The 13,593-nt window shown below is 40.7% G+C and overlaps 1 protein-coding gene across 1 annotated transcript in view; it reads right to left on the bottom strand.

The window, feature by feature from the left end:
* Positions 1 to 5,679: 5,679 nt before the first annotated feature.
* Positions 5,680 to 13,593, bottom strand: part of PTS (6-pyruvoyltetrahydropterin synthase) — a 12,111-nt gene continuing 4,197 nt past the window's right edge. Inside the window, exons 2-6 of the mRNA XM_005856859.2 lie at positions 11,526 to 11,605; positions 9,612 to 9,634; positions 9,192 to 9,248; positions 6,832 to 6,902; positions 5,680 to 6,053 (exon numbers count right to left, since the gene is read on the bottom strand). Of these exons, the coding sequence (XP_005856921.1) occupies positions 5,930 to 6,053; positions 6,832 to 6,902; positions 9,192 to 9,248; positions 9,612 to 9,634; positions 11,526 to 11,605 (355 nt within the window). The 3' untranslated portion in view covers positions 5,680 to 5,929. The remainder of the gene's footprint in view (positions 6,054 to 6,831; positions 6,903 to 9,191; positions 9,249 to 9,611; positions 9,635 to 11,525; positions 11,606 to 13,593) is intronic.

Genomic DNA, 13,593 nt, shown 5'->3' with positions numbered 1-13,593 from the left:
CCTCACGGCCCCCCCGCCGGCCAGGTCGCCCAACGCAGCCTGCTGTTCAGTCGTTTGGTCATCCCTCACTAACCCCCCTGCTGGCCTGGTCGCCCCACGCAGCCTGCTTGTTCAGTCATTTGGTCGTTCCTCACTAACCCCCCCTGCCAGCCTGGTTGTAGGCAGCCATCTTGTGAGGGCATGAGGGTTAATTTGCATATTACCTCTTTATTATATAGGATGATTATATTTCCTATGCTGTACTTTATATCCTCATGACTATTCTATACCTACCAATTTGTACTTCTCAATTCCTTAACCTTTTTCACTGATCCCAACCCCCAAAATGTTTTCCATATCTATGAGTCTGTTTTTGTTCTGCTTGTTTGTTTTTTATTTTTTTATTTTTTTATTTATTTTTGCTTGTTTGTTTTTTAGATTCCACATATAAGTGAAATCATCTGGCATTTGTCTTTCTCTGACTTATTTCACTTAGCATAATACCCTCTAGGTCAGTGGTTCTCAACCTTCCTAATGCCATGACCCTTAAATACAGTTCCTCATATTGCGGTGACCCCCAACCATAAAATTATTTTCGTTGCTACTTCATAACTGTAATTTTGCTATTGTTATGAATCGTAATGTAAATATCTGATATGCAGGATGTATTTAGGTGAACCCTATGAAAGGGTCGTTTGACCCCCAAAGGGGTCACAACTCACAAGTTGAGAACTGCTGCTCTAGGTCTATCCATGTTTTTGCAGATTGGCAAGATTTCACTTTTTTATGGCTGAATCATATTTCATTGTATATGTGCACCACTTCTTTATCCATTCATTTATTGTTGGCCACTTACATTACTTCCATATCTTGGTTATAGTAAGTAATGTTGCAATAAATATATGGATGTGTATGTCTTTTCAATTTAGCATTTTGAGTTTCTTTGGGTAAATAACCAGAATTGGAGTTGCTGGGTCCTTCTTTATCTCTTGTTATATCCTTTGTTTCAAAGTCTGTTTGGTCTGGTATAAGTATTACTACCCCATCTTTTTATTTTGTTTTGTTTTAATTTTCATGAAATACCTTTTTTCATCCCTTTACTTTCAATTTGTGTGTCTTTTGATCTGAATTGAGTCTCTTGTAGACATATATAAGGGTCTTAATTTGTTATCCATTCAGTCACCATGTCTTTTGATTGGAGTATTTAATCCACTTGCCTTTGAAGAAATTGTTGATAAATATGTATTTATTGGCATTTTATTATTCATATTTTTTATTTTTTATTCTTCTTCTAAAAGAAGACCCTTTTAGCACTTCTTATAATACTGGTTTGGTGGTAATGAACTTCTTTAGATTTTCCTTGTCTGGGAACCTCCTTATCTGTCCTTCTATAACTTTGCTGGGTAGAGTAATCTTGGTTGTAGGTTTTTGATTTTCATCACTTTGAATATTTCATGCCACACCCTTCTGGTCTGCAAAGTTTCTGCTGAGAAATCAGCTGACAGTCTTATGGGAGCTTCCTGGTAGGTAACTAACTGCTTTTCTCTGGCTGCTTTTAAGATTCTCTGTTTGTCTTTAATCTAAAGTTCTGTTGTTTTAAGCCACCCAGTTTGTGGTAAATTGTTACAGCAGCCCTAGGAAACTTCAAACTCTTTAGATAATTTGAGAGCATACTGGGGTAGAACCGATTTTCTTCAGCAAGTAGACTATCATATCTTGGTCCTAACATTGTCTTCAGAGGTAAGAATCTTCCTGCCACAGTTGAGCCATCGCGGGGGGATCTTGTTGTGAGCCATGACTCAGAGTCAAGTGGGCCTCTTTGCGCGGAATTGCGTGGCCTCCAAACCCTGGCCAAGGTCCGGATTCCAGCCGCTCCCACCGGGATAACGTAAGTGCTGTGCACCACTTTCATTATATCCAAGTATCTTTTTAAGTCTAGTTGTGTGTTTTTTTTAAATATGATTTTAGAGAGGAAGGGAGAGGGGTAGAGAGATAGAAACATCCATGAGAGAGAAACATGAATCATCGCCTCCTGCATGGCCCCCCACTGGGGATCTAGCCAGCAACCCAGGCATGTGTTCTGACCAGGAATCGAACCAGTGACCTCTTGCTTCATGGATCAATGCTCAACCACTGAGCCACAGAAGCAGAGCAAGAAAGCTAAGTATTATAATAATATAAATATGTGCAAATAAAATGGTGTCTATAACAAGGACTGAAATTACGCATTTTAACTGTTATAAATGGCTGATGTCTGACTTTTCACAATCTCCCTCCAGCCCTGCCTTCACCTCTACCCTTCAAGCTTCTAAGTCGAAGGTACTCTAGCCTTTAGTGTCAGCTCCTATGCTCTCTTTTCCTAGGGAATCTAAATAATGGATAAAAGTCTTAAATTATTCTACAAAATAGTTGAATCAGGAAAGTGAAAATTAGAATTATTTTACTTCTGATTGCTGGACTGTATGTATGTCTTTGAATGGGCTCAGCAGTGAATCTAGGACATATGGACTGCCCCTACCCTGCTTTTATGTAAGTTACATCCATATAAATAGGTAGAATGAAGTTAAATAAATATACCTGATATGCAGGAAATAATTTAACATATGCCAAAACATCTGCATTTTTGTCTATGCATACATATATTTAACAATAATTTTAGACCAGCTGCTTGAATCCAACAAACTCAAAAAGCCATTGGCTAAAATAACTAAATATGAAGACAAAGCACATTTAAAGAGCTTGAGAAATTTTTGAAATCATTATTTTAATTGGTGAACATGGTTTTCTTTTTAAGCCAAACAGACATAGGTTCAAATCCCAGCTCTTCCACTTACTGAGTGACTTTGAACAATACAACCCCAGATTGCTGATTGGTGAACCAGAGCTAACTCCTGCTTTAAGAACATGGTGACTAAGACACCAAACATGTAGTCGCTGGCATGATATTCATTCACAAACCAATAAATGCCGAAAAAACAGAAGTTAGTTAATTGCACAGACATCAACACAGTCTCTAATGTGGGTGGAATGTTATACCCCACAATCTGGTTAGGGTGCATTTTTTTCCTCTTCTATATACAGTTCTCTCCTCAGGAATGGAGCCTTGGCTTTCCCCCTAGTGCTTTGGAAATTATTGAGGATTAGTACAGCAACAAATTTGGCCCTTGTTTGCTGAAAAACACATGTTGCCTCAGTATTGCCACAAATCTGTTCAGTTCTATGTGGACCCTGTTCTCAGAGGCCAAACAGGTGGCATGACAAAAAGTATTCTCTGCAAGACCAGCTGAGCCCTCTCTGCCTGCGTCAAATCTACTCCCCACAAGCCAGAACAGTAATTACGAACTACTGTTATCCTGTTATACAGGGAGTACCTTGTCAGTGAGCTGTCAGTGAGCCCGAGTCCTGAGTCTGGGCTGCTAACAAATGACAGTATGGTTTGGGGGGCAGGAGTTCACTGAAAGATCCTTGATTCAGAATTCCAGTTCATCTTTACTTAAATTAGTAGTTGGGGACTAAACCAAATCTTACCCAAAAATGGAAATGGAAAATTTCCAGGAAGGTAAAGTTAGCTAGATACACCAGTTTGGAGAAATACTCAGGGGATTTACTCCATGTTGTGGTGGCTGTTCTCTAAGCTGACACACGTAAAGAATAACCCCCTTTCTGAAGTATGTTTAAAAAGTGTGGTGTTAAATCTCAAAACTTTTACAAAAATGGGTTCAACCAGTTCTTTGGAGATGGCAGGCACTGTCACTCATTCAATAACTAATTATTCAGCACCTGCTATGGAGCAAGCACTGGTCTAGGTCCTGGGGCAACCAGAGTGAATAAGGCAGACAGGGCTCTGGCCCTCATGACGTTGACATCCTTGTGGTTGGGACAATAAACTAATAAGCAAATAAATAAGACAAAGGAAACATACATTTTAAGACCGCAAGGTAGGGGAGTATGTAGGTATTATAATAGAAAATAACAGAGGATACGTCTACATCTACTGGGTGATCAAGAGGGTGAAATTTAGGCTGAGATCTGAAGAAAAATTGGTTTTATGAAAAGAATGGGGCAGGGGATAGGGACAGCATTCCAGGCAGGGGAGCATGACAAGAGCAAAATTCAGAAATGTCGTATTAAATTACAGCAGGCTAGCGGAAGCTTTTAGGAGTAACATGATAGAGGGAGGAGAGGTGGTGACAGGAGTGTGGAGGAGAACCAAAGTGAAGCAGACCAGGGAAGAGGCCATGTCAGTAACCCAGGCAAGAAAGTGTGGCGGTTGGACTGGATGGTGGCATTGGAAATGTAAAGATAATTATATATTTTAAAGGTAAGACCTGCAGAACTGATAGATCAGAAGTAAGAGGTAAGAATCAAGACCATTCCCAGGTTTCTGGCTTGAAAAAAATAAATGGATGGTAGTATCGTTTTTAGGGAAGACTGATGGAAAAATAAATTTTAAAGAATTCAGAACTTGACTTTGGAAATGTTAAGCTTGAGACGCCCACGAGACACCCCACTGCCCATCTGTTGCTCTACCTGGGAGCAACTAAAACTCTGAAAAGTAACAGGCAAAACTAGCCCTTTTTTTTTTCTTTACATTTATTTATTTATAACATTTTATCATTTTTATTTTCAATTACAGTTGACATACAATACTATGAGTGTATGCCCCAGTGATTAGACATTACATAACTTAAGTGATCATCCCAACAAATCTTGCACCCACCTGACACCATAGTTATTATTTACTATATTCCCTATTCTGTACTTTACATCCCCATGACTATTCTGTAACAACTAATTTGTACTTCTTAACCCCTTCACCTTTTCTCCCATTTCCCTAACCACCCTCCTATCTAGCAACCATCAACATGTTCTCTGTATCTATGAATGTTTCTGTTCTGCTTGTTTTGTTTTGTTGTTTTCTATTTATCTTGTATTTAGATTCAATTGTTGATAGCTATGTATTTATATTTTATTGTTCATATCTTTTATCTTCTTTTAAAAGAAGACCCTTTAACATTTCATTTAATGCTGATTTGGGGATGATGGACTCCTTAAGCTTTTTCTTGTCTGGGAAGTTCTTTACCTTATATATATGCTCAAACAAAAGAGGCCTCGTGCCAATTAGTGACGTCCATGCTACCTTAACATAAGCAGGATATATAAGGATGCGCTTGTGCAGTATGTATAGTGCTACTGCTGAGTCATTGCCCTGGCACATGCGTAGGGGGGCCTTTAACATAGCAATGCTGCCGTGTCAGTGCCTGCACGGATGCGTATGACAAGTGGGCCTTTAACTTCCAGTGTACTCTGGTCAGGGCCCCCACACAATCCCGTAACAATCTTCTTCCTTCTCTAAATTAATATATACTCATTTGGTATTTAAAATCATGAAGATATAAACTCTGAGAACAGGCAGAAGCAGCTTCTGGTCCAAACAGTCATCTCTGAGGCTCTGAGACAGAAGTGGCACAAATGAACAGTAACAGCACTGGGACTAGAATTGAAGCCTCAAAACTTTCATGTTATTCAATTCTAAAAATATTTACCAAGTATTCATCATGTCTAAGGCTCTATAAATTTTAAGTTTCCATCAGTATGCCATTGACTTAATCAACAAAAATCACTAGGTACTCTGCTTAGAATAAAGACTTTGCCCACAAGGAATCCAGGGTGGTGAAAATCAAAAAAGTAAAGCAACAATTGCAGTGAAGTGATTTTTAATCTATACAAAACAGGCTCTCTAAATGATACTCATGGTACATTACAAATTTGGTTTTAAAACAGATGTGAATTTAATACAAGTCTTACAATGATTACAATGAATCAGGCACTCCAGAACAATGTGGAGGTACAGTAATTATGTGATGGCGTCTCAATAGACCAAGGGGATAAAGATATTTTTCAAATATGGATAGAAACTGAATATTTCTATAGTATTAACCCCTAAGGGCTATTCTCCTTTATAGACTACAATATTATTATCAGTTTCATATACTTTCACTTTATAAAGAATTCCCACAGGAAGAAATTTCTGGAGGTTATCCCAGATATACACAGCTACATTTTCTGTTGTGCTGTAGAGAAAAGGAGAGAAGATCAAAAGACAAATAAATAAAATTTCATGTTTAATATTTACAGAGAACAGAAATTCTATTTTTAAAAGGTGTCATTAAACAAAAACTTTAGAAATCACACAGCAATCAAATAAAATGTTAACATTCTTCTTTCTTATTCTCTATACTAGAGGCCTGGTACACGAAATTCATGCACTGGGGAGGAGGGTTATTCCTCAGCCCAGCCTGCACCCTCTCCAATCTCCAACTGTTCACCTGCCTACCTGCCTGATTGCCCCTAATCACTTTTGCCTGCCAGCATGATTGCCCCTAACCACTCCCCTGCCGGCCCGGTCGCCCCTTACTGCCCTCCCCTGCAGGCCTGGTCCCCCCCAACTGCCCTTCCTTCCCTGCCAGCCTGGTTGCCACTGCCCTCCCTCCCCTGCAGGCATGGTCCCCCCCTAACTGCCCTCCCCTGCCGGCCTGATCGCCCCTAACTACCCTCCCCTGCCGGCCTGGCTGCCCCTAACTGCCATGCCCTGCAGGCCTGGTCGCCCCAACTGCCCTCCCCTGCCGGCCTGGTCCCCCCTAACTGCCCTCCCCTGCTGGCCTGGTCACCCCTAACTACCCTCCCCTGCAGGCCTGGTCGCCCCCAACTGCCCTCCCCTGCCAGCCTGGTCGCCCCTAACTGCCCTCCCCTGCCAACCATCTTGTGGTGGCCATCTTGTTCGAGGGCATGACAGTCAATTTGCATATTACCTCTTTATTATATAGGATTAGGTAAGATAATCACACTCACCTTACAACATCTGCAAAGTATGGTACATCTAAATCCAGATTCTTATGATCAAGGGGTTTCATGATTGCCTCCTACAGACAAAAGAGAGGAAAAATATCAATTCCATTTATGACTCAGATTCCAAAGTGTTCCACCTTTGCCTCTAAAACTTATCATTCAGCCACTAACTCAATACTTTTATTGTATACTTTATCTGTGTCTTACAAAGCCATTTCAGAAAGTTTAAAATTGTGAAATAACGTAAGCTCTCCATAATGACTGTTTATCCTCCTTACTGAGTGCAAAGAGGTAAGAAACCAATAAGTAGAGAATTCACTGGAGTTTTCTCATAACAGCCACTGTGATCCAGAATTCAGTTTAACATTCTTGCATTCTGTCCAAAAAGTTACCAAAAATACTACTCCATAGAGTCTCACCTTCAAGACAATGCCACAATGTCACTAGGAGAAAGTTTCAGTGAGTACTACATTTTATAAGGCAGACTAAAACTGATATTACATTAAGAGTTCTAAATTTCTGCTATAAGGAGTAATTTAAAAATGATCTTGAGCCCTTAGAAGAAAAAAATATAAAACATAAATGCATTTCTTCCTAATGCTTATATATTAACATGGTTTCCCTTATCAATGTCAAGAATTATAATTGCTTTATTCTAAGTTTTTAGCTATATTGTACAAAAGCTAAGCATTTTCTACGTTTTTACTTTTAGCTATATTGTTCAAAATCAAAACAATCTAATTTTCCATAATGTCTAACAAGTATACATTAATAATAAAAATAGCAATCATTTTTTGAGAAAAATCATAATTATAAAAATAATAAGTCCTAAACCAAACCACCTTTAAAATAGATTAAGTGATATCTACATAGATATCAAGAAAAGAAATATCTTTGTTTTATCTTCAATTCCAGTTCAAGTCCCAACTTTTTCACTGCAGCGTCTTTAACAGGACTCTCTCTGGCTTTGCTCTGTATGCCATGACAAGCCACTTTTACTGATGGGAGTGCGTGGTGTCCTTCAAGGTGGTAAACAAAGGTGTATTTAATCATGATGCTTACTTGGGGCATCTCGTATTTCTCATACTGCTGTCTTAAATGTCACTCTATGTGTTTGTAAGAACTCTGTCTTTCTAGCTTTCCAAAGGCACTTGGAGCACAGTGCTGTTTATTCATTCATTAACTTTCTTATTCATTTATTCAACCAACTTACTGAAAACTTTTTTTTTTTGCTTACACTTTTCATTCAATATTATTTTGTATTATTTTCAGGTGTACAGCATAATGGTTAAATAACCATATACTTTACAAAGTGTCCCCCTGATATTTCCAATACCCACCTGGTACCATACATAGTTATTACAATATTATTGACTATATTTCCTATGCTGCACTTTACATCCCCATGACTATTTTGTAACTACCAATCTGTACTTCTCAATCCCTTCATCTTTTTCACCCTGTGAGAACTTATTGTTTACCTCCTAGAAAAAAATAACATGAGCATTCTGTGGGAAAGGGCTCTGTCCCATTCATCTTTGCATTCCTAGTACTGAGCCCAAATACTGATGCAAAGCAGGCAAACGTGAATATATGGATGATAATTATTATGAAAGAAATAATGATTATTAATAACAGCATTTTTATGAAACAAAGTTTAGAACAAAAGGAAGGAGCAGACCTGAAGCAAAGAACTAAATAAAACGGTGAAATGATGACATAATAAAAGCTAAGCTGGATACAAGCAAATCTACTCCCAACTTTGTAAAGGAGTAACTATATGACCTAGAGTTAACTGTTTAGCATCTCTCAAACAATCTATGGCATGAAGAAATTACTTAGATATTATCTACAGTCTCTTACAATGCAAGAATTCTAAAGTGATACAATCAGTAAGTCCTTCATTGAACACATTCTTTTGTGTTACCCTTATGATGAACTGCCCCAGTGACTTTATAATCAAACTAGAGTGACTAAAACAGGGTAGTGTTAAAATATATGATCAAAGGCATAAGGAAAATTCAGAGGAAAAAAAGAAAACTTCAAAAAGAAATCTGTATCTTGAAAGAACAGTAGAAATTGTTAAATGTAGGAAATCAGGAATGGCAGCAAGGAATACAAGATGAGCATGCTACATTTATCTCCATCACTGTAATACAATGGTGACTAATTTCCATTAAGTCACCCAAACACCATTAGAAGAACATGAAAGCAGTTCTTCCAACTACTCCCCTACTCCCACACCCAATTCCACTCACCCCATCATGGAACTCTGGAGTTACTTGGTTGGGAAAGTGAAAAGCAAGTAACTGATGGGAGTTACTTAGGGGACGGCACATAATAAGCACCAAACATGCCATTACCTCCATATACCCTTTGAGGTCAGTCAAATTCATAACCATGCCTGTAACAGGATCGATCTAGAGAATAAATAGAGGAGAATATTACTATAACATGCTCTTCATATTTAAACCTCTGGTAAATTATTAAAGGCTGTACAACGTGCAGAAATTGTGCCCACATTTGCCTTCACCCCCAACACAATCATCAGCCTCAGCATGGGAACACCAAGTGCTCCAGGCATCCTTTCATTGTATTGCTCTTCTACCTGCCCACATACAGCACATTAAAGGTGACACTTTGGGAGAGGAAAGGCCTGGAATGGCAGCAGCTCGCCAGACACAAAGGACAACAGTGAAGCAATAATGATTTGAACAGAATTTTTCACACTGAATCTATCACATTGGCAGAAAGAGGACCACACAGATATATTCAGCACATACCTCTCCATGTACTGTCACCACAACTACGGGAAAGAAAACAAAATACCAAAAGACCAACATGACTTTCAACAGATTAACATCCAAGCACAAGTTAGCAACATAAATTATTAGATCTCTGCCCCCACAAAGCTATATTTATATTTCCCCAAAAAACATCTGTCCTCTTAGTTAAGGTTGTTTTATCAACCAAAGCAAGAGTCAACCAAGACAGAAGAGCTTAGTAGGAGCTTTAGCTAAGCAGAAGAGCTCAGCCAAAGCCAAGAAGGGTATAAATTCTGCTGATGATGCTGATGGCACTAGTTAGAAATCTCCACAAGAAAGGATCAAGATGCTGCCCAATCGCTACCTGTAAAAGTAGGAAATGCACAGGAAGAAGTCCAGCTGCACACCTGCCAGTACCTTTTGGGCAGTACCTTTCTAAGCAAGCAAAACTACTAACTAAAACTCTTTTTGGGGAGGCAGGGGACTAAAACTCTTATCCCTTTACTGAGATGAATGTATACAGTTTACAGTAATGCTTTGTAATTTAACAAGTGCTTGTATGAAGCACTTGAAAAATCATGATAATAGAATACTTTACAAATTAAGAACTTTTATATTTTTTTCAGCTCCATACAAACACCATGTGATATTATATGATAAATGAACAAACTAAGAATGAGAGGTATCATAGATCAAGTACCAGTAAGAGGCAGTAACTAAACTAGAAATCTTGATCTTCTGATACCGTTCCTGGTCTTACTCCACCATCCTGTATGCTGTGATACTCGATGGCTTACGTACCTGTTTTTTGAGACATCAGCTATATTTCAAACAATCAACTCTCTTATCCTATATAATAAAAGCCTAGGTGGGGGTCACGCGCGACGTCACCACAAGATGGCCACCATAAGATGGCCGGCAGGGGAGGGCAGTTGTGGGCAAACAGGCCAGCAGGGAGGGCAGTTGTGGGCAACTAGGCCTGCAGGGGAGGGCAGCTGGGGGCAACCAGGCCTGCAGGGGAGGGCAGGAGATCAGGCCGGCAGAGGAGGTTAGTTGGGGGCGAGACCAGGCCAGCAGGGGAGGGCAATTGGGGGCGATCAGGCCGGCAGAGGAGGGCAGTTGGGGGCGAGACCAGGCCAGCAGGGGAGGGCAGTTGGGGTGATCGGGCCGGCAGGGGAGGGCAGTTGGGAGCGATCAGGCAAGCAGGGGAGCAGTTAGGTGTCAATCAGGCTAGCAGGGGAGTGGTTAGGGGGCAATCAGGCTGGCAGGCAAAAGTGGTTAGGGGCAATCAGGCAGGCAGGCAGGCGAGTGGTTAGGAGCCAGCAGTCCCGGATTGTGAGAGGGATGTCTGACTGCCTCAGGGATCGGGCCTAAACCGACAGTCGGACATCCCCCAAGGGGTCCAGACTGGAGAGGATGCAGGCCGGGCTGAGGGACACCCCCCCCTGCATGAATTTTGTGCACAGGACCTCTAGTTCTGGTATAAATGAATTACTTTCTTGAACACTGCTGGCAAAGTTTTCAACTCAACCTACTTTCTTCCATACAGCATATTCCCAACCAACATCCCCCTTTTGTCAGTCATTACTTATTCAAATATACAATCTAATTTTAACATTAGCCTCAGCAACACCTAATTAGAATGAAACATGTGCCCAAAAAATCTCAATATGTGCACTAAAGCCAAAAATATTTATTTAAACCATTCATTGGATCATCTATCATAGCATTCGATTAATTGCAAGGTAAAAGCTAAAACACATCCCACCAAGGCAACAGCTCTTTTCATTCTGAACTTCCACTTAACTTCTCATTCATGTCTCAAAGCACTACTGCTCTTCCCGTAAGTTTTTTTACTCATTAAGATTCTATTTGCTAAAGATTTTTCCACTCTTATTGAAAGGGCTAAAATTTCATCAGTTTTCCTCTCACCTTTGTAATTGTGCCCATGACCATTTGGATTGTTGCATTTTCCAAAGAGTTTCAAGTTTTCTTCATTACTCAGAGATTTGCTGACCAGGAAAAACAAAAGTCAACATAAGCTTCACAATTTATTAATACTTTAGCTCATCAAATGGAGAATCATAAATCAACTGGGTTTCATTATTCAGCTTTATGTCAGGAACCACTGTATGCCCCCCAATTAGACTATCACACCATACAAATTAGCATAAGCAAATTCAACCCCCTTGTTCCACAGCAAGACTCCAAAACCTGATCTGCTCAAGGCCCTTCCATTTCTCAACATTTACTGAATACCTACTACGTATTAGACACAGCTGAATGATAAAAGATGCCTGTCGTCAAGTGGTTTAAATTCTCATTGCTGCCCTAGGTGGTTTGGCTCAGTGGATAGAGCGTCGGCCTGCAGACTGAAGGGTCCCGGGTTCGATTCCCGCCAAAGGCATATGCCCAGGTTGTGGGTTCGATCCCCAGTGGGGGGCATTCAGGAGGCAGCCAACCAATGATTCTCTCTTATAATTGATGTTTCTATCTCTCTCTCCCGCTCCCTTCCTCTCTCTGAAATCAATAAAAATTTTTAAAAAATAAATTCTCATTGCTCCTGAAAAATAATTACATGACCTATTAGTCTCTTCTATAACAATCTTGCTTTATCATGGCTCCTCTGATAACTTCACCAGTCCATTGAGGGGCATTCAAATTAGGGGACACTTTACAATTACAATACTCAACTGTTGTTCCAGGCAGAGAGCACCTTGCTTAATGTATTTGTATGCCTATACCTGTCCAGTCATTGCATCTTAGAGTCCTTACTACCCTCATATGTTCAAGCTTTCCATTATACATCCCCTTTCTGGTTGAGCCCCGCTTTATTAGTTCCCCCACCTTCTCCTGCTCCTGCACTTCCTACACTTAAAATGCTACAGTTCACAAAGCTTTTGCACACAATTATCTCACTGTACCTTCCACAGTAGTGACCACATTGCACACTCCACCCAGAAGGCAGTGACGGGTGCGCACTGCTCACGGCTGCATCCGTTACCTGGCACAAGGCCTGACAAGCACGCAAGATACCTCTCCAGTAAATGACGTTTGGACCTTGCTAGGTAGAAATTATCCTTATTTTACAGATGGGGGAGAGGGTGCTCAAAGTGGAGCTTGCTAATGAGGGACAAAACTCCCAAAATCAACTGTAGCCCCGCAGGCCTGGCTCAGTCTTAGGCGTCAACCTGTGGGCCCGATCCTGGTTCCACGCCTGGTGGGGGCACATGCCCGGGTTGTGGGCTGGATCCCCAGTAGGAGGCCTGCAAGAGGAAGCCGATGGATGATTCTCTCTCATCACTGATGTTTCTCTCTCTCTCTCTCTCCCTTCCTCTCTGAAATCAATAAAAATATATTTTTTTAAAAAGAACCAACTCTAGGCCCTGGCCGGGTAGCTCAGTTGATTGCAGTATTGTCCTGATATGCCAAGGTTGCAGGTTCGATCCCCGGTCAGGGCACATACAAGAAACAACCAATGCGTGCATAAAGAACTGGAACAACAAATCACTGTTTCTCTGTTTCTTTCTCTTTTTTTCTTTCTTTCTCTCTCTTTCTTTCTCTCTCTCTCTCTCTCTCTCTCTCCCCTCCCTCTCTGAAGTTCAATAAATAAAAATTTAAAAATATATAGAAAAAATTTTAAAAGATCACAGTTAAAAAAAAAAAAGAACCAACTCTAGTGCCATCAAGCTGTGGGACCGAATTAAAACTGTGCTGCTCGCTCTCAGAACTGCCTTGGGAAAGTGAACATCCTGGTTCATTTTCTCTTAGGTGCCGAGAGGATAACATTGCGCTCTATTTAGATGAGTTTCGGTAGCTGACACCTATTGAGCTATACTATGCGCCGGGCACGGTGCGATCTGGGCGAGGTGAGCCCCTCTGGCCGTTACCGCCTCGCTCGAGATCACGAGGTCAGGAGCCAGCGCCTTCTCCCTCGCAGTCGGCTCCACTGTCCACCACGTGCACCGCCTCCTCCGGAGCCCGGTCTCTTCACTAGGCT

Source organism: Myotis brandtii, unplaced genomic scaffold, assembly GCF_000412655.1.
Source record: "Myotis brandtii unplaced genomic scaffold, ASM41265v1 scaffold105, whole genome shotgun sequence".
Taxonomy (NCBI): domain Eukaryota; kingdom Metazoa; phylum Chordata; class Mammalia; order Chiroptera; family Vespertilionidae; genus Myotis; species Myotis brandtii.
Note: the sequence above shows the minus strand (reverse complement) of the source record. Positions and strands in the feature narration are given on the sequence as shown.